The sequence below is a fragment of the Coregonus clupeaformis genome, chromosome 24, assembly GCF_020615455.1.
Source record: "Coregonus clupeaformis isolate EN_2021a chromosome 24, ASM2061545v1, whole genome shotgun sequence".
Taxonomy (NCBI): domain Eukaryota; kingdom Metazoa; phylum Chordata; class Actinopteri; order Salmoniformes; family Salmonidae; genus Coregonus; species Coregonus clupeaformis.
This window is the reverse complement of record NC_059215.1, coordinates 57340036-57365678: the sequence shown is the minus strand read 5'-3', so window position 1 is coordinate 57365678 and position 25643 is coordinate 57340036. Positions and strand designations below refer to the sequence as shown.

The window sequence follows — 25643 nt, the reverse complement described above, 5'->3', positions numbered from 1 at the left end:
AGTGAATTTTACATTTACATTTTCGTCATTTAGCAGACGCTCTTATCCAGAGCGACTTACAAATTTGTCCCAATACTTTAGCTCCCCTAAAATGGGGGACTTTGTACAAAAAGTGCTGTAATTTCTAAATGGTTCACCCGATATGGATGAAAATACCCTCAAATTAAAGCTGACAAAGTTTTGAAGTATAGAGCCAAAAGAAGTAGAAATGCTTCACTGTCCCAATAATTACGGAGGGCACTGTACATGGAGGATGTGCTGTTTCTGCATGTTAATGTATATGTGTAGGTGTATGTGTGTTTTTAATTAAACTTTTGTTTTCCAAACCTTTCCCTTGAGACATCAAAAAAAAAAAAAAAACAGGGAAGGAAATTGCGTTGGGAGAGAGTTGAATTGTTGACTAGACTGGTGGGGGTCGGGCGTGCAGGCGGCTTGGGCTGGCTGGTCTGGCTGAAATGTGATATAGAGGATGTTTTAATAAAGACAGAATTTAAGTCTTTGTACATTATTAGTAAGAGTTCAATTGTTAGGCAATTGGTTTAAGGTGTAACAATATTGATTATTTAATTATCTTTGATCTAGTTCAGTCTTATCAATCACTTAAACATACTTAATAATGATATCTTACCTAGCTTGATAACTGTGGGCATTTTTGCTTACATTTTGTTGTTCTAAATAGAGACGGCTAGAAGGGCCATGGGTCATATTAGATTGTGTAGAAATGCAAGAAATTAGCTTTAGATGCCCACCGCCAGGTTATGTCCCCCTCACTTCTAAAACCAAAGTTGTGCCCCTGGTAACAACACATTCACTGCACCTATCAGGTGTATGTGACAATAATTATTTATTAAATTTTTTGGTAGATTTCAATGCAATGCTCACTTAGATGGTGGTTGCTTCACAAAAATTACAATGAACAATGAATGCTTACAAAAACATGCTCATTAACCTAGCTATTTATTGATTGTAAAGAAAATGATGCACAGTCTTTCCAATTTAAGATTTAAAAAAAGCAGGCAAAAACGTAAATCATTCAATTTCAATGTTAGTCATATTATTTTCCGTAGCTTCATACACATTCCAGACCTAGAAAGACCTCACTTTTTTAAAGTTCCATCCTCGTTTCCCTGGTAGTGCGGAGCGATTAACAGATATGTATTATTTGTTTGTTTTTTAAACAACTAATTGACATCCTTGGTAGTGTTGAACGATTAACCGAAATGTTCAATTATTTGAATTCCATTTCGTTATTATTTTCCTGTGATCTCTAGAGATAAATCAGATCAAGCCCGAACTGTGTGATGTATTTGGGAGTTGTAGTTTCCAACAGGCCAATACTCTACATATTTTAGCACAGAACATGTGGTAATTAACTACAATGACCATAGTCCATTGTCCAGTCTGTGTGTTTTTTTTAAATCCCTGCTACTTTAGGTTAGTGTGGGGCAGACACAGAGAAGAGACATAAGAATGCGTAATCGAGAGGGATAGAGAGCAGTTGCTTTGCGAGGCATCTCTACCTGAAAATACATTATCTTAGTGATTGATAGTTGGTATTCAGCAGTCATAAAAGTATGCCTTATTTACTTTGAAAAAAATCCAAAAATTCTGATTTTGTCATACAACATAGGCAGCAGCTCTATAGAGATGAGATGATGAATAGGAATGAAATAAAGTAATCAAATAAAACAAATGTAATATATAACACTGAAATATTTTAAAGTCATGTGAATAAATAGTTAATAAATGATAAGCCATAATGGGCAGTCACTACCATCATGGGACTTTTATGAATTGTTTTATTCTGTGTTGATACAGCATTCAACCCACATAAATGCATAGTGCATTTAATGTTTGTTTTTTTATCGAAAACTGTGATAATTTGTTTAAATAATCGAACCGAAACTGACCTCAAAAAGCACTAAATGCTCAGCTCTATTCCTTGGCCATTCATAACTGATTGATGTATTAAAAAACTAACATTGATGTATATTTTATGAAAGCACTGTAAAAGTGGAAGATATAGTATCTCTACAAAGACAGAGCAAATTATTTAAGGATATATAATTTCACAAATAAAGATCATTCTTTAGTGATGCATCTGAATCTTACTAAATCTCCTAATCAAATGTTCACCATCAATATTACAGTCATGTTCAGGAGTACCGGATAGAAAACATTTAGAAATGGAAAACAAAAGTTAGTGCCCTCCCATGTTCTAAATTTTGTGGCTCTACTGCCCTCCTCTGGCCAAACATGGGTAACTACAGCCTACTGGGAGCCCATAGCAGTGCATCAAATCCCAATTGTCTAATTATAAACAACATAGATACTGCCCGGTTGTATTAGGTTCTTATTTAATATCTTAACTTATCAATGCTATATAAATGACAGATTCTCAAATGAATGCCATCTACCAGCAAGAGGGTGTAGCATGCGCATTAGAAACCAGGAGAGGTTATAATATTATATGCCATTTAGCAGACGCTTTTATCCAAAGTGACTTAGTCATGTGTGCATACATTTTTACGTATGGGTGGTCCCGGGGATCGAACCCACTACCCTGGCGTTACAAGCGCCATGCTCTACCAATTGAGCTACAGAGGACCACAAAATGAAGCACTTTTTATTTAACTAGGCAAATCAGTTAAGAACAAATTCTTATTTACAATGACGGCATACCCCAGAAGACGCTGGGCCAACTGTGCGCCGCCCTATGGGACTCCCAATCCCAGCCGGATTGTGATACAGCCTGGAATCGAACCAGGGTCTCTAGTGACTGAGATGCAGTGCCTCAGACCACTGCGCCACTCGGGAGGTTACACGGAGGGACGCCACGTTCAAATAATAGGGCTCCTATGACACATGCATAGAAGTCCTACCCTCAGACTGGAGCCTCCACCAGCATAGTCTCTCACGAGTGTGGTCTCCAAGGCACACACAAGACCCATGACTCTACTTTGGAGAAAATCAAAAAGTATACAGGAAAAGAACAAGACAAAAACACTAGCTTAAAGGCCCAGTGCAGTCAAAAACTTGATTTTCCTATGTTTTATATATATTTCCACACCATGAGGTTGGAATAATACTTTTAAATTGTGAAAATGATTACACCCTGTCAGTGAAAGAGCTGTTTGAAAAGACCGCCTGAAATTGCAGCCTGTTTTGGCATGCCTGGTGACATCACCAGGTGGTAAATTAGTTAATAGACCAATAAGAAAGAGTTCGATCCTATCCGCCAAACCCAGCTAGTTTTCCCCTCCCCACTCCGACAGTCCTAGCTAAATTCTTGCTTGAAATTCCTCTTTGCTAAGAAGCTATAACTGTTTATTTTGGACCATTTTAATTGAAAACAATCACAGTAAGGTACTTAATTGTTACCCAGAACTGATGTGATATTAAGATAAAAAAGAGCTGTGAGTGAACAATGGCACACTACAGGGAACACATCTATTCTCATCAGCAGAAGTAATTCATCTTGGAGTACACATCTTATCCACGCATTCCTCCCAGAATAAAAGTTACTGGCAGTTTACACTCTACAACGATTTCTTGTATTGAAGAGCAATGTCTCATCTATAGAGAATGATAGAGGCCTCTAGTGGCCAAAAGGCCACATTAGCATGGGCAGCGCCATTGAGGGCTTCCACCATTTTAATATAGTCAACTGGGTGGAAGTTACAACTTCATTGGCTGATCCCTCCTGGTGACCCTGATGGAGTCATGTCCAACTGGGTCATCAGGAGGGATCAGCCAATCGTGAAGAAAACAGACAACTATAAAACAGAACCCTCAAAAGGCGCTTCCCATGCTGTCAGATGCGAAAAATAGCACAGATACAAAGATGAGTCCTCTATCTATCTCTATGGTATCATCCCATTTTGTTGGCAAAGGGTAGCCACCTAGTGGTCTAAGCCTCTTATTGCAGAATCAAGTCATAACAACAACAGTAGCAAACAAACAACTTTGGAAGTAGGCCTATATGACAATGGTAACAATGGACAGATCAAATAATAATGATTCGGCAGAATTATGAACGATCTAACAATACAACACTTCTTTGGAGAGAGATACAGGGACATCACTCCACTTCTACACCAGAAAGCACATTAAGTGTTTGTTTAACTTGTATTGGTATATTTATGTTTGAATGATAATTGTAAAGTGATAAGAGAAGTTGCTTGGTAGACCTCAAAGCTTCCTGGTTATGCAGTCAGGAAGTTGCTACCCACCCTTAATATTATTTTTTTACCATGGTTACACCACTAGCCCGGTACAAGGATGGTGCAGTGCAATTTTATTTTCCCTCAAATCCACCTTCCCTCCCTCCTCAAGACAGACACCACCTCAGTTCTCCATGAGGGAGCGTTGTAGAGCCTCCTGGATCATAGTGTGTTCGTCTGTGGCGTAGTCCTGGAGAGAAGGAAAAGCAAGGCATTCATAAATAAGACAGAAAAACTAAACAAAAAAGAGGTCCAGAGTACAATAATTGAATTGTGGCCATTGTGTCTTAAGTCCCACTTACCACAAAGGTGTCATAAGAGAAGGTGTGTCTAATCTTGAGGTGCTGGAAGAAGTCAGCGCTCCTGTAGTTAGGGTCTCCCCAAGGCATAGAGGCACAGATAGGACACACCTGCAAGACAACAAAATATAACTTATTTGTTAATCTCTGGACACAGATGGGCCTTTAGCTTGCCTTCACAAGTATCATATAACAAAGCAGCAATAGACATGCACACTCACACTGTCAAATGTCCAGCCATATTTTTACTGGCTTTATCTAATAGAAACCCTTTTGAATGAGGTCCCATGAAAGCTAAAGGTGAGTAGAACTACGCCTGTTCTTGGGGTGGAGACATTTTTTGGAGCAACGCGCACATTGTGTAACATGATACTCTCCACAGTCCATGTGTTCCTAGACCCCCGAATAGCAACATACACAAGGGGGCACTAGGTTTGTTTGACATTACCACATTATATGGCTGTAGGCTCCTCCACTAGCTTGTTGGCTAAAAACAGCAAGCCCGCTAGCCTATTAGCTTCCCACATCTCCCCCATGTGAAATAATCTGATTTACAGTGGGGGAAAAAAGTATTTAGTCAGCCACCAATTGTGCAAGTTCTCCCACTTAAAAAGATGAGAGAGGCCTGTAATTTTCATCATAGGTACACGTCAACTATGACAGACAAAATGAGAAAAAGAAATCCAGAAAATCACATTGTAGGATTTTTAATGAATTTATTTGCAAATTATGGTGGAAAATAAGTATTTGGTCAATAACAAAAGTTTCTCAATACTTTGTTATATACCCTTTGTTGGCAATGACACAGGTCAAACGTTTTCTGTAAGTCTTCACAAGGTTTTCACACACTGTTGCTGGTATTTTGGCCCATTCCTCCATGCAGATCTCCTCTAGAGCAGTGATGTTTTGGGGCTGTCGCTGGGCAACACGGACTTTCAACTCCCTCCAAAATGTTCTATGGGGTTGAGATCTGGAGACTGGCTAGGCCACTCCAGGACCTTGAAATGCTTCTTACGAAGCCACTCCTTCATTGCCCGGGCGGTGTGTTTGGGATCATTGTCATGCTGAAAGACCCAGCCACGTTTCATCTTCAATGCCCTTGCTGATGGAAGGAGGTTTTCACTCAAAATCTCACGATACATGGCCCCATTCATTCTTTCCTTTACACGGATCAGTCGTCCTGGTCCCTTTGCAGAAAAACAGCCCCAAAGCATGATGTTTCCACCCCCATGCTTCACAGTAGGTATGGTGTTCTTTGGATGCAACTCAGCATTCTTTGTCCTCCAAACACGACGAGTTGAGTTTTTACCAAAAAGTTCTATTTTGGTTTCATCTGACCATATGACATTCTCCCATACCTCTTCTGGATCATCCAAATGCACTCTAGCAAACTTCAGACGGGCCTGGACATGTACTGGCTTAAGCAGGGGGACACGTCTGGCACTGCAGGGTTTTAGTCCCTGGCGGCGTAGTGTGTTACTGATGGTAGGCTTTGTTACTTTGGTCCCAGCTCTCTGCAGGTCATTCACTAGGTCCCCCCGTGTGGTTCTGGGATTTTTGCTCACCGTTCTTGTGATCATTTTGACCCCACGGGGTGAGATCTTGCATGGAGCCCCAGATTGAGGGAGATTATCAGTGGTCTTGTATGTCTTCAATTTCCTAATAATTGCTCCCACAGTTGATTTCTTCAAACCAAGCTGCTTACCTATTGCAGATTCAGTCTTCCCAGCCTGGTGCAGGTCTACAATTTTGTTTCTGGTGTCCTTTGACAGCTCTTTGGTCTTGGCCATAGTGGAGTTTGGAGTGTGACTGTTTGAGGTTGTGGACAGGTGTCTTTTATACTGATAACAAGTTCAAACAGGTGCCATTAATACAGGTAACAAAGTGGAGGACAGAGGAGCCTCTTAAAGAAGAAGTTACAGGTCTGTGAGAGCCAGAAATCTTGCTTGTTTGTAGGTGACCAAATACTTATTTTCCACCATAATTTGCAAATAAATTCATTAAAAATCCTACAATGTGATTTTCTGGATTTTTTTTTCTCAATTTGTCTGTCATAGTTGACGTGTACCTATGAGGAAAATTACAGGCCTCTCTCATCCTTTTAAGTGGGAGAACATGCACAATTGGTGGCTGACTAAATACTTTTTTTCCCCACTGTATATATTCTTAACTTGCCAGTGTAATTTACAACCTTATCCCAGTTTAATATGCTGCTTGAACGTAGGGTGCTTATTTAATGCCAAGCTAAAACATTACAGCAATCTTGAAGTTTAAGTGACTTTAAAGTTGATTAGCTTCCCACTTTACCATGTGAAAGTCAGATTTACAATTAAATAATATGCCCTGGCAAATATTGTTATACTTGCCAGTGTAACCTACAGCATTATCCCAGTTTGATATGCTGCTTCAATGTATTCACTCCCATATCAGCTAAAAATAGAATGCCATCATTTATACCAACATAGAAAAAGCACATGGCTTGGAGCTGTTTTTAGGTAGTCAATCCGGTAGTTATTACTTCTAAACAAAATACCTTTTGGGGGGATTCTAATAAAGCTACAATGTTTGATTTATTGTTTGAACAGTCGCTGAGACTATATTTGGTTATCAATGCAAAATAGAGTGCTTATTTAATGCCAAGCTAAAACTAGACAGCAATCTTCAAGTTGATCAGCTTCCCACGTCGCCATGTGAAATAGTCCGATTTAGAATTCAATAATATGCCCTGGCAAATATTGTTATACTTGCCGGTGTAACCTACAGCGTTATCCCAGTTTGATATGCTGCTTCAATGTATTCACTCCCATATAAGCTAAAAATAGAATGCCATCATTTATACCAACATAGAAAAAGCACATGGCTTGGAGCTGTTTTTAGGTAGTCAATCCGGTAGTTATTACTTCTAAACAAAATACCTTTTGGGGGGATTCTAATAAAGCTACAATGTTTGATTTATTGTTTGAACAGTCGCTGAGACTATATTTGGTTATCAATGCAAAATAGAGTGCTTATTTAATGCCAAGCTAAAACTAGACAGCAATCTTCAAGTTGATCAGCTTCCCACGTCGCCATGTGAAATAGTCCGATTTAGAATTCAATAATATGCCCTGGCAAATATTGTTATACTTGCCGGTGTAACCTACAGCGTTATCCCAGTTTGATATGCTGCTTCAATGTATTCACTCCCATATCAGCTCAAAATAGAATGCCATGTTTTGGTTGCGGAGAAAAAGCACATATCTCGCAGCTGTTTTGACCAATAAACTGGAATCTAAATAGCCTTACTTCTAAAGGGGGGGAATTCTAATAAGGCTACAATGTTGTTTGAACAGTCGCTGAGAATATATTTGCTTATCAATGCAAAATAGGCTACTTTGATGTATAGCCTATAGATCAGATTAAGGAACCAAACGAGCTTCATTGCCTACACAACCCTGCCCCCACGGCACGGTACAATTTTCATGTGGCAAGGGAGTACGTCGAATGTCGGCGTGCACTACAAGGAGCCACCCCGTTTGTGACGAAATACAACTTTGCGACACTGTGCTACCATCCGTCGGGATCCGTCTCGTAGGGTATAAATCAGACTTAATGTTTATTTACAAGTGCCCACTGACGATTTACACCACATGGAAGTGACTGCAAGATCATTGAGCTATGCAAGGAAAAGGAACGATAGCCTATCAAGTGAACATTGGCTCCTTGCACGTCTCCCTCTATCGCTCTGGCTTGTCAATATCCTCTACTTCAACGTCACTTTATTTTGTCTCTACCCTGCAACTCTTCCCTGGGTCCTTGGTGTACAAGAGATGTGTTTGTCAATATACTGTACCTTGTAAAATAATGGTTACTAAACAACTAAGGGGACCCATACAATTATATTTAGCATGTTCCAGAATTCTGTTTTCAGTTTTAGCGATGTTGCTGCTGTTAGGTCTACTCCTGCTGCACGTCATGGCAGAATTAGCAAAACAATGGTCACCCAATTGATACAAATAATCATGAGATCTTTGTCAGGTAAGCCAACATGAACGCTGTAGATTGCACTGCATTATGGGTCAAATGCAGGAAAATACTGGTATGAGTGTGCAAAGCTGTCATCAAGGCAAAGGGTGGCTATTTGAAGAACCTCAAATTTTTATTTGTTTAACACTTTTTTGGTAACTACATGATTCCATTATTATTCATAGTTTTGATGTCTTCACTATTATTCTACAATGTAGAAAAGAGTAAAAATAAAGAAAAACCCTTGAGTGAGTAGGCGTTCTAAAACTTTTGACCGGTAGTGTAGACTACTCAATGGGGAGAGCATGAATGGCAACATCACCGGGACACAGTGTCCTCCTTAGCTGTCACAACCCTGTGTGATTCGGTTCACTTGGGTCTCAGCTGCACGACACACGTCATCGTTTTGCAGGCCAGGAGTGTCAGTATAGCCTCTCTCCGCTAGCCATGTTTAATTTAAACAACATTGTTCCATAAATGTCACAGTGTTAGCTAAACCTGTTCACTTCATCAATATAATGCAAACATTTATGACTCGTTTCAGGAAAGTAGGCATATGTCGCACGTCATTACTTCACAGGAGAGGCATTTGAACATAATAATGTATTTTTTTTGTTGGGATTATGCCGGTTCATTGTTCAGATACAGTGGGGGAAAAAAGTATTTAGTCAGCCACCAATTGTGCATGTTCTCCCACTTAAAAAGATGAGAGAGGCCTGTAATTTTCATCATAGGTACACGTCAACTATGACAGACAAAATGGGGGAAAAAAATCCAGAAAATCACATTGTAGGATTTTTTATGAATTTATTTGCAAATTATGGTGGAAAATAAGTATTTGGTCAATAACAAAAGTTTCTCAATACTTTGTTATATACCTTTTGTTGGCAATGACACAGGTCAAACGTTTTCTGTAAGTCTTCACAAGGTTTTCACACACTGTTGCTGGTATTTTGGCCCATTCCTCCATGCAGATCTCCTCTAGAGTAGTGATGTTTTGGGGCTGTCGCTGGGCAACACGGACTTTCAACTCCCTCCAAATATTTTCTATGGGGTTGAGATCTGGAGACTAGCTAGGCCACTCCAGGACCTTGAAATGCTTCTTACGAAGCCACTCCTTCGCTGCCAGGGCGGTGTGTTTGGGATCATTGTCATGCTGAAAGACCCAGCCACGTTTCATATTCAATGCCCTTGCTGATGGAAGGAGATTTTCACTCAAAATCTCACGATACATGGCCCCATTCATTCTTTCCTTCACACGGATCAGTCGTCCTGGTCCCTTTGCAGAAAAACAGCCCCAAAGCATGATGTTTCCACCCCCATGCTTCACAGTAGGTATGGTGTTCTTTGGATGCAACTAAGCATTATTTGTCCTCCAAACACGATGAGTTGAGTTTTTACCAAAAAGTTCTATTTTGGTTTCATCTGACCATATGACATTCTCCCAATGATCTTCTGGATCATCCAAATGCACTCTAGCAAACTTCAGACGGGCCTGGACATGTACTGGCTTAAGCAGGGGGAAACGTCTTGCACTGCAGGATTTGAGTCCCTAGCGGCGTAGTGTGTTACTGATGGTAGGCTTTGTTACTTTGGTCCCAGCTCTCTGCAGGTCATTCACTAGGTCCCCCCGTGTGGTTCTGGGATATTTGCTCACCTTTCTTGTGATCATTTTGACCCCACGGGGTGAGATCTTGCGTGGAGCCCCAGATCGAGGGAGATTATCAGTAGTCTTGTATGTCTTCCATTTCCTAATAATTGCTCCCACAGTTGATTTCTTCAAACCAAGCTGCTTACCTATTGCAGATTCAGTCTTCCCAGCCTGGTGCAGGTCTACAATTTTGTTTCTGGTGTCCTTTGACAGCTCTTTGGTCTTGGCCATAGTGGAGTTTGGAGTGTGACTGTTTGAGGTTGTGGACAGGTGTCTTTTATACTGATAACAAGCTCAAACAGGTGCCATTAATACAGGTAACGAGTGGAGGACAGAGGAGCCTCTTAAAGAATAAGTTAGAGGTCTGTGAGAGCCAGAAATCTTGCTTGTTTGTAGGTGACCAAATACTTATTTTCCACCATAATTTGCAAATAAATTCATTACAAATCCTACAATGTGATTTTCTGGATTTTTTTTTCTCAATTTGTCTGTCATAGTTGACGTGTACCTATGATGAAAATTACAGGCCTCTCTCATCTTTTTAAGTGGGAGAACTTGCACAATTGGTGGCTGACTAAATACTTTTTTTCCCCACTGTAGCTACCTACCTACATGTCTAAACAAAAGACTTCACTTCGCCAGAGAATTACATGACCCATCAAGTTAGCCAGGTGTGTCTGGGGGGGGGGGATACGGCTATCTATTGTATTTCATGTCTAGACAACAGTGACCCATCCACTTAACTGGATGTGGCTGGTGGGTGGTTATAGCATTTCCTTCACATGACCCATCAATTTAGACAAATGTGTCGGGTAAGCGTCATCTAATAATACAAATATTTTATAATCTGGACACTTTCTGGTTTTTGATATTAACCATTTCACTGTACCGTTCACACCTTCTGTATCCTGTGCATTTGACAAATAAACGTAAATTGTATTTAATATACTGTGTGTTTACCAGAGACGGTAATGTGAAGAACAACATGACCTGCACCAAAGTCAGATTAGGATATAGGCCAAGGAGCAGAGTATTTTAACCTGGAGTTATTCCTTATTGTAGGCTACTACTTTTAGTCTTGAAATCTTTGGTTATTTACTAAACTACTCTGTTTAGCACATGACCTCACATGTGAATCCTTAAAGAGATTGGTGGGGCTAAGGCTTAAGAGGGTGTGAATGATGCTGAATGGGTGTAGACCGAAGAGCTCTCCAGTAGGTGTACCAAAACATTCAAGGATCATTTTCTCAAAATTTGGATTACAAATTTATCAATTTTTAAAGCAGAATTACTTTCCCATTGTTCCTCAACTGCAGTGTATGATATACAATTTTCTAGCTCTGAATCGCTACTTTCATCCAATGTAAAAAAACACAATTTCACCGAATCGAGGTGGTTGGTCACATTTGGTGGCAGAGAAAGAAATAAATGTTGTGTCTGGTAAAATAATATGTGGTACTGTGTAGGTTATAGCAATGTTTAATTAGTTATCTTATTTGCATTTGTTCAATGCCTAAACTGATTTAATAGACTATATTAGATGCAGTGCTTTCTTTAAGTATTCAGACCCCTTGACTTTTTCCACATTTTGTTATTTTACAGCCTCAAAGAACTTCACTGGACTTTATGCAAACTGGAAACCACATATCATTTATTGTAGCTGGAGATTTTAACAAAGCAAATTTAAGGACTAGGCTGCCGAAGTTCTATCAACATATCGACTGTTGTACTCACGCTGCTAAAAACCTCGACCATTGGTATTCAAACTTCCGGGATGGTTATACGGCCCTCCCCCACCCTCCTTTCGGCAAATCTGACCACGACTCCATTTTGCTCCTCCCTTCCAATAGGCAGAAACTCAAACAGGAAGTACCCGTGCTAAGGACTATTCAACACTGGTCTGACCAATCGGAATCCACACTTCAAGATTGTTTTGATCACGTGGACTGGGATATGTTCTGGGTAGCTTGCAAAAATAATTTAGACGAATACACTGAAACGGTGACTGAGTTTATCAGGAAGTGTATAGGTGAAGTTGTGCCAACTGTGACTATTAAAACCTACCCTAACCAGAAACTGTGGAAAGATGGCAGCATTCGCACAAAACTAAAAGTGCGAACCACCGCATTTAACCATGGCAAGGTGACTGGGAATATGGCAGAATACAAACAGTGTAGCTACTCAGTCCGCAAGGCAATTCAACTGGCAAAACATCAGTATAGAGACAGTGGAGTTGCAATTCAAAGGCTCAGACACGAGAAGTATGTGGCAGGGTCTACAGACAATCACGGACTACAAAAGGAAAACCAGCCACGTCGCCGACACCGACGTTTCGCTTCCAGACAAGCTAAACACCTTCGTCCTCGTCCCTGACAGACCTTGAGAGGATCTGCAGAGAAGAATGGGAGAAACGCCCCAAATACTGGTGTGCCAAGCTTGTAGCGTCATACCCAAGAAGACTCGAGGCTGTAATCGCTGCCAAAGGTACTTCAACAAAATACTAAGTAAAGGGTCTGAATACTTACGTAAATGTGATATTTCCGTTTTAAAAAAGTATACATTTTCCTTTGTCATTATTGGGTAGTGTGTATATTGATGAGGGCTCCCGAGTGGCGCAGCGGTCTAAGGCACAGCAACTCAGTGCTTGAGGCGTCACTACAGACACCCTGGTTTGATTCCAGGCTGTATCACAACCGGCCGTGATTGGGAGTTCCATATGGCGGCACACAATTGGCCCAGCGTCGTCCGGGTTTGGCCGGTGTAGGCCGTCATTGAAAATAAGAATTTGTTCTTAACCGACTTGCCTAGTCAAATAAAAAGGTCAAATTAAAAAACAACAACGATTTAATCAATTTTAGAATATTTGCACATAATCTCTTGCACATCTAGCATTCCAGTGTTAATACTATTGTAATTATTTTGCATTATAGCCTATTTATTGCCTTACCTCCATAACTTGCTACATTTGCACACACTGTATATATATTTTCTGTTGTATTTTTGACTATGTTTTTTACCCCATATGTAACTCTGTGTTGTTTTTATTGCACTGCTTTGCTTTATCTTGGCCAGGTCGCAGTTGTAAATGAGAACCTGTTCTCAACTGGCTTACCTGGTTAAATAAAGGTGAAATAAAATAAAATAAAAAGACTGTAACGTAACAAATTGTGGAACAAGTCAAGGGGTCTGAATACTTTACGAATCCACTGTATATGGCTGTACAGATTCCTGGTTCAAATCAACCCAAGACGATTAACCCTGAAGATGGGACAAAATGCATAACAAGGTGGCTCAGAGGGAACCAGCTGTTCTCAACTCCTACATTGCCCCATTCTTGCAAGAGCTACCTTTTGGAAACCCCTGTATTAGAGGATAAGGAGAAGCAAGATGTATACTTCACCCAAATACTCCTCCTTGGTGGGCTTTCTGTATAATTCTCTTTTAGGGAGACTCATCAAGAAAAATGTCATAGTTGGCACAGATTTGGAAAATCTATATCAGTTGCATTACCCCCCCCCCCCCTCCGATATAACATTGATATATACAAATACGGGCCGGTACCAGTTGACACATTTGCAAGTTTATGTATTTTTATCAGCCAAAAGCTGTAAATTACCGGCTAACGTAAACACTGTCACACACATAGACATTCTCATGCCCCCCCAACCTCCACCACATCCCTTCTCCATGTTTTTTGGAAGCCGCTATCTATGACCATAACACTGTGGCAGATGGATGAGAACAGTGGAGCGGCGTAACAGACTCTTTCACACTCTCACAGGGCCCTGAGCGCCCAATTTTACAAATCCCCATTTAATTTCTCCTCTTCCATCCTTTCCTTTACCTTTTCCCTCACTCTTGACTTTCTGTCAAGCGCATGCTTATTCTCTCCCTCGCTCTCTTTGCAACCATATCTCATGTTACACCCATGGCTGAGGCAGGCCGTCATAGACATAGCATGCATTAACAGTAACAGACAATCTTTGTCCTCACGTTTCACACAATGAATGAATGCTTGAGGGAAGCCAATTGTGAGGTGGGTCATGATTCACTGAAGACCCCTTACCACGTGGCGCGTGTCCCGGGCATGCTGGGAAGTGCAGTGCTCCACCAGGCCGTCCTGGTCCAGGTTCTGGCAGTTACAGTAGGGGCAGGAGAAAGTGAAGCGGTTCGGCACAGGGCTGGGGAGACAGAGGGGAAGTGGAATGATGATATGTTTAGGTAGTGCCTCTTTTGTATGTATTATATAACCATGATCCCTCTGGGTTTGTGTCATTCCCATGAAACCCAAACACAGCGTTTATGCAAAAGTCAAAGCCACCAGTCAATAAAGACGTTAGAATATTGAGAGCCATTACAAAGTTGAGAACCTATAAAGATGGGTTGATCATCAATACATATGGAGAGAGGCAGAGAATATTACACTATAACCACATATGGATAATTGCACAGCATATCAAAGCTGCTGTACCACCACCCTCCATGTCTCACCCAATAATGTTAGGCTGGGTCTGGGCAGTGGTCCTGACCCCCTCCTCAATATACTCCTGGTACTTGGAGCACGCTGCCGTGTGGCCTCTCATCTGGGACAGGCCCACCTGAGAGTCGATAAAACACAAGGCATCAATGCTAATGGTAGTGCACTTTATTCAAAAACATAGGTAGATTTAAGCACATGTACAATAGATAATTCACTCACTAATCTTAATTCCTTTGACTATTCACATTGTTTTACAAACTGCTATACACACACACACACACACACACCTGTGCTCCACAGCCCTTGCAGGCCGCCATTGAGGTGTGTATGAGGTCCTCTAGATCAGTGGCTTTGGCCCAGTGGCCCAGTGCTGCCCTACAAACGGCACACACTGGCTTCTGGGGTCGCAGGCACTCCTGCAGACAACTTTGACAAAACCTAAGGGTGGCGGGAGAGAAGGGAAAGGAGATAGCGATGTAACTCATTCATAGGCTAAAATGAAAGCAAACATATAGCCATCGTATTACAGCAGGAAAACGAAAGTGAAACGTCTGGTATGACAAAACAACAATACAGATTTTTGAACCACTATGTTCATCACTGACAATTGCTTACTTTACTTTGTGAAATTAGACGACGGTACGAGTAGAACTGGTTTGTTTAATTGATCAATTCTATTCCTGATACAAACGAAAGACCTGTCCTCTGAGGACTTTGGGTTTTGTAGTTCTTTACAAATCTACAGAATGCATTTCTTACATAATTTAACTACAAACGCCACAATTCATTGAAGCCCATTTCTTGACGTAAACAAAACTGAAAGTAAAGCATATATTTATGAACTTGCAAATATATTACCAACATATAACATTAAAAGCCAAAGGAAACATGAATGGCAAGTTAAATATGATTTCCTGTCAGTAGTTAGCTTGCCGGATCACATAACGTTACATGTTCAATCCCTTAGCTAGCCAGCTCACAACACAGGTATCTTGCTGGTTAACGTCAGGCAGTTTAGCTTGAACTTGGATGATGTCTAGCTAGCTACGTTTACAGACAAACAAGTATATATTTGTGTAAAGATACTTACGTATGTCCACATTGTGTTGTGACAGGGCTATCGAAAATCTCGAGACAAACCGGACAGACGAACTCTGTCCCGTCCCTGTCGCCGCCAGAAACATTTTTCTTCTGCTGTGCGGAGCTAAAAGATCCTAGCATCGCCATTTCTACTCTCTCGGCTGTCTGAGGGGAGGGTGGAGGGGGGGTGGAGCATCCTTAGTTTTTTGTTGTTGAAGTTTGACAGACATGGTAATCTTGAGCTGGGTTCAGCAGGGGAGTATTCACTAGAAACCAAACAGAAGCAAACGAAACAGGGAGGCACCTTCCTGGATTTCTCCAATAGAAACTATACTTTTGTTGAAAAACGTTTCTGAAACTGTTTGCTACGGGTGTGTACTTATGAATACACACCTGGACACAACGTTAGACAATGTTCAGATATAAATGAATGATGTAGAGCAGTGATTCCCAACTTTCTTCGGTTACTGTACCACCAACTGAATTTTGCTCCCTCATAAGCATTTTATCAGTAGGCCTATGGTCTCATGAGTCTTCCCAAGTACCTCCATGGTATGGAACGCTGATAGGCTCCAAAAGTACGTTGTCAAAACGCGATCTTTTGAACGCTATGCATGTAAAGTAAGCTGGTGCAGGCGCTAAATTAACATGTTAAGTTAACACTTTCACACGCTAAATTAACGCGTAAAATAAGCGCGTGCAAATGTGCTTGTAGGCAGTCCAACATGTGCTAAATAAACGTCTGCAAGCGGTCCTGCACACTCAAATTAACGCCTACAGCTGTTAAATATACACCTACACACACTAATTTAACACGTTCTTTAATATGCTAATTTTACCAGCCAATTTCCCTAGCTCCTCCTTTCAACCACATTTCACAATTTGAAGGAACTTCCTTTTCCACTGCAAGCAGGGCGAATCTTCTGAAATGAAAAGTGAAGCACGTTGGCGGACATTGACGGCTAGGCACGCGGACGAACCACGGCACACGGTTGTGAATCGAGAGGGATTTTTGAAATCGTTGAAAAACGAACAAACTTTACACGGTGTGGCGGAGGTTCGGCACGGCCGTGCTGTGAATGGTTCAGAGATGGTAGGAGATAGTGATGGAGAGTAAAGTGAAGCAAGTATGGAATATAGTGGTACAAATAAAGGAGGGAGTAAGAAAGAGAAAAAGAAAGCAGGAGAGAAAGGGAGTAGGGGTATGAAGGGGAGGGAGAGGTCTATGGAGGTAGAGAGGAGGCAGAAAATGAAGTTTGAGGAGAGAAACCTAGCTTCCAACGCTAGCGGAAGTTCGGAGGTAGAAAGTGCAGAAGGAGGGCAAGATAAAACACGAGAGGAACATGGAGGTGAGGAGGAGCATAAAGTGATTATTAAGTTTAGGGAGGAAGGGGGAGTTGGGGTGATGAGTCCGATAAGGTTGATGGCTGTGATAAAATAGTTGATTGGGGAAATTGTTAATGCTAAAATGTTAAGAGATGGGAGATTGTTGGTGTTCTGTAAGGACATGGCGCAGAGGGAAAAAACTATCGGAGTGAAGCAAATAGGGAAGTGTAAGGTGGAGTCGAGCAGCTGGACTGATCAACCAGGGAAGCAGTGGAGTAAATGGGTGATAACAGGAGTGCCTGAGAGTGTTAGCATTAAAGAGGTAAGGGACAATTTGAGAGCAGGCGTTCTAGTGAATGTACAAAGATGGAGGGGGTGGAGATAGGGTAGATAGCACCTTCATAAAGCAAGGAATTCCCTACAAGATGATAGGCAAAGGTATTGAACAGGAGTATGTGAAGGTGTGGATGAGAGGAGGGGTGCTAGTGGTAGTGAATTACTATAATCTGTGTCAGATATTGGACATGGAAGTGCTGGAGAGGGTGGAGGGCCAGGAAATTAGTAAGGTAATGTGGTGTGGGGATTTTAACGCCCACGACACACTTTTTTTTTTTTTTTTTTTTGGGGGGGTGGAAATGGCCAAATGATGCAACATTTCATAGAGAAGAAAGATCTGGTGTGCCTGAATGATGGCCGAGGGACCAGGATTGATGTAGCCACAGGGAAAGAGTCTGTGGGTTCAGTTTCAGGAGCTGAGTGAGCAGGTGATGGCTCGGGTGGATATGAGAGGATGTAGATAGTATGAATAACTGGGTGAGAACAGCGTTAGTGGGAGCAGCTACTGAGGCTATACCTAAGAGTTCAGGGAGGAGGAGGAGGAAAGCAGTCCCATGGTGGACGGAGGAATGTGGGGCAATGGTGAGGATTAGGAACAGGGCATTTAGAGTACTGAAAAGGATGCATAACTTCCAACATCTGATTCAATATAAGCAGGCCCAGGCCATGGTGAGGAGAACTATCCGTCAGGCAAAGAGGTCATGTTGGCATCGGTTCTGTGACACCATTGGAAGGGCGACACCTGTGGGAGAAGTGTGGGGGATGATTAAGAGGGGGAGTGGGATTATCCTGTGGGGAGGGTGTGGCAGTAACAGATGAGGAGAAAGCAGAGATGATGGCCAAAGCATTTGTCCAAGTGCATAGCTCCGCAAATCTGTCAGAGGAGGGGCAGAGGGGGAGAGAGAACATGAGAGAGGAGCATCCTGGAGTGTTGGAAAGGAGGGAGGATGTAAATGATGCGTTGAGTGCACCATTTACCAGGGCAGAGGTGAAAAGAGCAATAGGTAAGGGTGGGTTAACGTCACCTGGGAAAGATGAGGTGTGCTATGTTATGTTGGCCCATCTTAGTGATGAGGCACTGGATAAGGTATTGGTGTTGTACAACAGAGTGTGGGAGGAGGGGAAACTACCAGGCAGTTGGAAGGAGGCAGTAGTGGTACCAATCCGGAAGCCCGGGAAGGATCCAACGAAGCCAACAAGCTATTGGCCAATAGCTTTAACATCACATGTATGTAAGATTATGGAACGTATGATTACGGAGAGGCTAACTTACTTCCTAGAGAGCAGATGGCTAGTAACGCCACATCAGAGTGGGTTCAGGAAGGGTAGGGGAACTATGGATCCAGTGCTCTGCTTAGAAGCAGAGATCAGGGAGGCTCAGGTGAACAAGGAGACTGTTGTAGCTGTCTTTTTTGATGTGGAGAAGGTGTATGATATGATGTGGAAGGAGGGGTTGTTAATCAAGCTTGATATTATGAGGGTAGGAGGAAGAATGTACAAGTGGATAAAATATTTCCTGTTTGGAAGATCTATCCAGGTGAGGGTGGGGAAGTCTTTATCAGTATTATACTTGGTGGATAATGGTACACCGCAGGGGAGCGTGATTAGTCCTCTGTTGTTCTCAATCATGATCAATGATGTTTACTCTCAGGTACAGCCGGATATAGGGAGGTCGTTATTTGCAGATGATGGTGCCTTATGGAAGAGGGGAAGAAATCTGCCATACATAGTCAGGAAGGTACAGGAAGCAATTGATGAGGTAGAGCGGTGGGCATTCATGTGGGGATTCAGGTTCTCTGTAGAGAACTCAAACAGTGTTCTTTACCAGGAGGAAGGTGGGAGATGAGGTATGCTTGAGGTTATATGGGAGAAACTTGGAGAGGGTGGTGGCCTTCAGGTTCCTTGGGGTATACTTTGATACTAGACTGACCTGGGCAGAACACATTGAGAGAGTGGTGGGAAAGTGAAAGAAGGTGCTAAATGTGATGCGCTGTCTGACGGGGAAGGAGTGGGGGGGCTGGGCATTCCTCATTGAAGACCATGTATGTTGCATTGATCTGATTTTGTAATAGACTATGGAAGTATAGCATATGGTTCGGCAGCCCGGACCTCACTGGAAAGGACTCAGAATACAGGGGAAGGACTCAGAATATGTAGTGGGGCGTTTCAAATGTCCCCAGTGGCTGCATTACAGGTGGAGATGGGGGATATGCCGTTGCAGATTAGGAGACAGCAGCTGGCAATGAATTACTGGGTCAACCTACAAGGACATGGGGTGTCTCATCCTGCAAAATAGATTTTACAGGCATGCTGGGAACATGAGTGATGACCGAACACAAGCTTTGGGTGGGTGGGTAATACCCAGGCGAAGGAGATGGGACTGTATTGAAGGGAGTTTAGTCCAACGGTAGTTATTCCTGTAAATCCACCATGGCTACTCCTGTCTCCAGTAGTTGATCTAGAAGTTTTGGAGAGACTACAGAAAGATAGGGAGGGTGTTGATCCAGCTGATTTCTTTAACAGACGTCTGGAAACTGTGTATCAGGATTTTGTGGCCATTTACACAGATGGTTCAAAAGATCCAAGGACAGGACGCACTGGGTCAGTATTTGTAGTGCAGGAATGTGGGGTGGAAGTCAGGAAACGTATTACAGATCATCTGGCTGTATATATGGCGGAGCTGATGGCCATACTGTTGGCCTTGCAGTGGGTGGAGGAAGTTAAGCCAGACAGAGTAGTTATTTGCTCTGATTCATGTGCAGTGTTAATGAGTCTCCAGTACTTTAGCTCACGTAGCAGATAAGACCTGCTGTATGAGGTGCTACAAACCCATGGCAGGATTAAACAGATGGGTATTCAGATAAGATTTACTTTGGTTCCAGCCCATGTGGAGGGGAACGAGGCTGTAGATGAACAGGCTAAACAAGCACTTAGTAGTGGGGATGTTGAAGTGTCAATGAGCAAGGCAGAGGCAAAAATACTGATATAAACAGTGATGGTAGTAGTAGCAGTGGAATATAAATAATGGAAGGCATTTATTTCAAGTATAGAGGAAAGTCTGGGAGGATGGCAGGAAGGGGCAGAAGAGAGGAGGCTATTTTTACAAGATTAAGGGTGGGACACAGCCAGTTGAATAAGACATTAAACGTGATAGGAAAGCATCCATCAGGAAAGTGTGATTATTGTCAGGAAATAGAGACTGTGGAGCATGTTTTGCTACAGTGTGGGCAGTATCAGAGGGAAAGAGAGAGGATGAGATTTAGTATGAGGGAGAAGGGGATACAGGAAATTAGTTTAAAGAGTATATTAAGTAGAGCGTCATTAGATATAGTGTCAAATATTTTGTTATCTTTTTTAAGAGAAACGGGGTTGGCAGGTAGGATTTAGTTTATCCCCGTCTCTGGCCCACACTCCAGTACGGTAGGTGGCGGTAATGCACCATATCGTTGGATGCCAACCGCCTATAAACCCCACTGAAGAAGAAGAAGACGCTGCAAGCAGAGTATGAACCTTCCTTCCTTCACAAGGTAACGGTTTTGTATTTAAAAATTATTGTAACTGAATCATAAAGTTTTTCAGCAAGTTTACAGTGGAAGGATCTGTTCCTCATCACTGGCTATAAAATTCAGCTCACAGTAATCTAGCACCAGGATCAGCAGTGCTTAGCATAAGCTAAATCAGATACTGGCTAGCTAATTTAGCTAACGTCGGTAGCCTCGAACACCGGCCATATTATATCATATAGTTAGCCTCAAACTCTGCCCGGCCATACTGCTAGCTGCAGTGAATGGCGCCGTCTTGTGTTTTATTAAAAGCCCTGCTGAAAAAACATGTCAACTATAACAGCCATGGAAACACATTGGACTATGTTAATACTATCAAGGTAAATTACATACTAGCAAGATTGTTGTTGAATGCAGGGCCAGGCATACATAAATAGATTAGACAACGGAGATACTCCCAAAACATCCTGCTAAAAATCCTGGTAGTTGTCGAGTTTTGGACTATGTTGTCTCTATTTTGCATTATCATTGACTAAAGGAAGACAAGCTACCTAAATGTGAGTTATCGGCTAGTACTGAAGCAGGATATGTTTTTGAGTTACGTTTTTAGCCCAAAGCCTTTATTGAAGCAAAACAACAGCTGAAGGTAGGCAACTTCTTGAGCTTGACTGGCTGTCATTTAAAAATCTAGCGTTAGCCGCGCTAGCTTGCGATTAGCATGAAGACACTGAAAAGCTCACATAAAGGAAAGTTGACCAGTGACAACTTTGTAAAACCTTTACTAACATCTACAACATATCAGCTTTCGAACAGAGTAGACTTTAATGTTCACGTTCACTTCGTTTTTGGAATATTTACATTCCATCGAAGCCCATTAGGGTAAAATAACTTCAGGCATATAACAATACTATATACTACTGCTTCAAAGGAATAGGGTTCCCATTCCTTCTGCTTTATTTTCACACAATTGTGTCTTGTAGAAGGGAACCATGAAGAGGAGCGTGGAGTGGGCAAGGGGGAGGCTGATAAAGCAGCAGAGAAGACCTGATTCATCAAGTATCACAGTTAATTCTGGTCATTCTCACCTGGTTGGCATGCACAACACGGCAAGGAATGCAACATTAAGCCCAATAAAATATCCAATGTTATTTAACAGGGATGCAAACTAGTTACCGTTCAGCGAAATTCGCCATTTTGAATCCAAAATAGGTAACCTATGTGATTCGTGTAGATCCGATGTGAAAAGCTTTTTATTTATTTATTTTTTATCACTACTGGCTGTAAGCGAACGAGTGATGCACGTTTGGAGCAATACTGGCTGTATCCAAGTCTCAGCCAATCGTTTACATAACAACATAGTTACAGCATCAGCGTGCGCTCTGGAAAGACAGCGGAGAGTAGAAAGGCAGTTTGCCAGTTACAGCAGCGTGGCCCCTGAGCGATAACGAAGAGGTAGGTGTGAAGCCTGACGACGGGGGTGAGAAGGTGATGAAGCATACTTCATGAGCTGTAACCAAAAAACAACTGGCATTTGGAAAGTTTGAGGTGAGGGAGCAAGTGTGGTGGAACAAGAATTGCTAGCATTGTTAAGTATCTTGCTAGCTGGATCGAATTCTCTGTTAGTAGTTAGTTCGTTAGCTAGTTAACTAGCTATCTATTAACTCATGTTTTCCCTCTACAGTATGTGGTTAATTTTCAGAATGAGAGAATTAGGTGAAAATGAGGCGTCGCTTGTTAAACAAGTGGATTCAGGGATCAAGTGTAGCTGGAGCTGGGCCTGGTTTAAGCTGGATGCCACTATAGAGGTGAAAGGAACACCACACACTGGATGCCACTATAGAGGTGAAAGGAACACCACACACTGGATGCCACTATAGAGGTGAAAGGAACACCACACACTGGATGCCACTATAGAGGTGAAAGGAACACCACACACTGGATGCCACTATAGAGGTAAAAGGAACACCACACACTTTCCCTCTTTCTCACTTTTTCAATAAGGTGGATAAAAAGGGTTATGCCAGGTGTACTCTCTGCCTGAAAGAGATCAATGCCAACAAAGGTTCTCATGCTCTCCTGCTGGCAAGTTGTAGAATAGATGTCCACAGGCAGAACGTGTACAATGTAATAACGTGCAGTGTAGCCCAAAGCTATTGCTTTTGTTGTGTTGAACTTGACATACAGTTGTGTGTGAGTGAGGGGGGATTCTTTTAGTTTTTACTCAGTGAACATTATTTTTGCACACATATAGCCTTGTGCACTTGATTGATGTATACTATAGTGGCCACTATAAGAGAGAAAAAATAGAATGCCTGTTTGTGTAATTCTATTTCTACTTTAAGTTGTTTTTTTCCCAAGTGCAATATTTAGATGTGTGCAGTCACAAGCGTTATATTATAAAGGCTGTCATGGCTAACTGCAATATTAATGTATAGTTTTTTCTCTGGGCTTGAGTGTCGTTTGCAGTAAAGTCTAGGCAACAAATAACATTGGATTGCTTTCCTTAAATGTTTTTGCTGTGTGTTAGGTTCACATTAACTACTTTTTATCCCCCCATAGCAGGGATTTTTTTTGCATGTTTCAGTACAAAAAAAAGTGTCAACTTTTTGGGCCCTCACCAGTTTGCATCCCTGATTAAAACGTATCCCAATCTACGGTCAAGCAACATTTAATGTCAGTTGTGTGTTAATGTTATGAACTACAAACAATCAATGGTTCTTGGAGTCAATGAATCAATTGAAAGTGACTACAATTAGAAATTATTTTAAAACCACTGTGCCAGTAAAGATTACAAAAAAAAGTAATATGGTTCTGTTTAAAAAAAAAAATCAGACACTTCAATCCAACACTTGTTAATGTTTGACGTCAGGCAAAACGTCTTCAGCCACCATAGGATGGAGCCGCTGGTTGGCATTTTTGACTGCAGTGTCTGTGTGGGTGTACCAGGAAAGGACGTTATAAGTTAGGTCCCCATGATATCGAAGCTTCTTACCATCTCCACTACAGCCCAGTCAATGTAAAAAATAGTAAAAAAATAAAGAAAAACCCTTGAATGAGTAGGTGTGTCTAAACTTTTGACTGGTAGTGTATATATTTTTTTCATTACCCTACCAATTAACCCTACACTCATTAAAACCCTCCACCTTATTCCACTACTTTAACCCTATCTGATCCTACCCCAAGCCAACGACCTGAAAGGACAGGACACTACTGTTTACTGCAATGTTCTGGATTATTTTATGACCAGAACAAAACTACTTATTTTACTTAACTAGAGATTAAGGACTGTTTGGACTGTTTCCTCATCTTATTCTCCTTTTATCCATGGTTGTTGGTTATTTACCAGGTAGCAAGAATCGAAAAATAGACAAGGACTGAAGCAATAGCCTCCCTACTCAACTAGAGATTGAAATAAATGGTGTTTCTTTGAAAAGATGGGCCTGGCTAACATAAAAAATACATTAAGGGGAAAGGATCCAAAGACACAGAGGCTGATTATCTTTCTGCACATCTCCTTATTTACAATGCTGGCTGCCATGGTTAGCACATGCAGGACATTAAATGCTACTTGAATTGAAAGTAACAATAAGTATGCCTACAGTATCACAGCAAGGTCAAACAGGTGTGTGTGTATTAGTCAGATTATCCAGTGTCCACAGCAACACTATTAATTATTCACTACCATTCACTTAGCCATGCTCTCAATAACCCTCATATTTTCTCTTTCTCCCCTTCCGGAAGACCTGAGGCTCTTTGACTGCGACTGAGGACAACCTGGCCTGACACCTGGACTGGACGTGCCTGACCCAATCCCACCTTGCCCCCTTCTACCAGCCTGTTGTTGCCTCCACTGGTTCTTCATCCCCTTCAAGTCACTGACCCTCTCCCCACACACCCAGAAACTTGTATTTCATTACTTACCATATGACTTTATTAAAAGGCATCTGTCAATAGGGTCTTGAAGTGTGAGTACTTTCTCATAGTCATTATGGATATTGTCTGAGCCTGCTGGCAATTAATACTGGTATTGCCCTTTCCTTAATGAAATGGTGAATAAAGGAAGACTATGACTTCATTTTCAATTAAAACACAATGAAGACATTGTTAGAGTGCTTTTATACTGTATCTCTGTATTACAGCAAATCAAATAAAGGTTAGTTCAAACTGGATGTGACTTCTTTCCCCAATGATTTCCTAAGGCTGAGGTACTTTGTCAGTTATAATTTATTCCATACCAATGCTAGATGAGGCTGAATGGCAACACCACCACACACAACTGCAATGCAACTAATTAATCTCATTGGTACAGGACTGTTCAGTCTGTTTAATATTTCATCAAGAAAAATATTGATTATATCTCTATTTGAGCAAAATATGTAGTTTTGTTGTGATCACAAGAAAATCCTAATAATTCAGGTAAAGAGTCCCACGGCCAGGCAGACATCTGAATGTTCTATCATAAAGCGAGAACAATTAGTTTCCCTGGCTGATATGGCTTCTACTTAGAACTACTATAAGAGTAAATTAATAGATGACATTCATTTCTATAAACCAGTCTCCAATATAATCGCATAATTTACACAGACCCACTGCGGACCTTCGTGTGAAAAGGCGTTCCATGGTCTGTTTTGTCAACGAGCTCAATGTTTTCCAAAGAGTTGTGGTAAGCAGATGATCCCAATAATTTAGGTAGCCTAGTAAACGATGCCCCCCTCTGGTATGTTCTATTGCGAACTGTCT

At 41.6% G+C, this 25643-nt stretch overlaps 1 protein-coding gene and 1 long non-coding RNA gene across 3 annotated transcripts; one reads left to right on the top strand and one right to left on the bottom strand.

Moving 5' to 3' along the window:
- Window positions 1-3689: 3689 nt before the first annotated feature.
- LOC121538628 (E3 ubiquitin-protein ligase RNF114) lies at window positions 3690-16348 on the bottom strand. Its single transcript, XM_041846809.2, has 6 exons — window positions 15749-16348; window positions 14946-15096; window positions 14670-14776; window positions 14245-14359; window positions 4526-4633; window positions 3690-4413 (listed from the first exon to the last, which is right to left on the bottom strand). Exons 1-6 carry the CDS (start codon window positions 15883-15885, stop codon window positions 4348-4350), a joined length of 684 nt encoding a protein of 227 aa, XP_041702743.1. The 5' UTR covers window positions 15886-16348; the 3' UTR covers window positions 3690-4347.
- A 4538-nt stretch (window positions 16349-20886) lies between these two features.
- Window positions 20887-25070, top strand: LOC121538627. 2 transcript variants are annotated; one of them, XR_005995208.1, is made up of 3 exons: window positions 20887-20927; window positions 21884-22745; window positions 24645-25070. It is a non-coding gene; the product is annotated as an uncharacterized LOC121538627 (long non-coding RNA). The 2 variants fall into 2 exon arrangements; XR_005995207.1 differs by lacking the exon at window positions 20887-20927 and having other exon boundaries at window positions 21290-22745.
- The last annotated feature ends 573 nt before the right edge of the window (window positions 25071-25643 follow it).

Coding starts and splice junctions, on each gene's coding strand:
- LOC121538628 (XM_041846809.2), bottom strand. CDS start 15,885: ATGGCGATGCTAGGATCTTTTAGCTCCGCACAGCAGAAGAAAAATGTT. Junction 15,097..15,748: donor ACAACACAATGTGGACATAC/GTAAGTATCTTT, acceptor CGCCACCCTTAG/GTTTTGTCAAAGTTGTCTGC. Junction 4,634..14,244: donor CCCGGGACACGCGCCACGTG/GTAAGGGGTCTT, acceptor GTTGTCTTGCAG/GTGTGTCCTATCTGTGCCTC.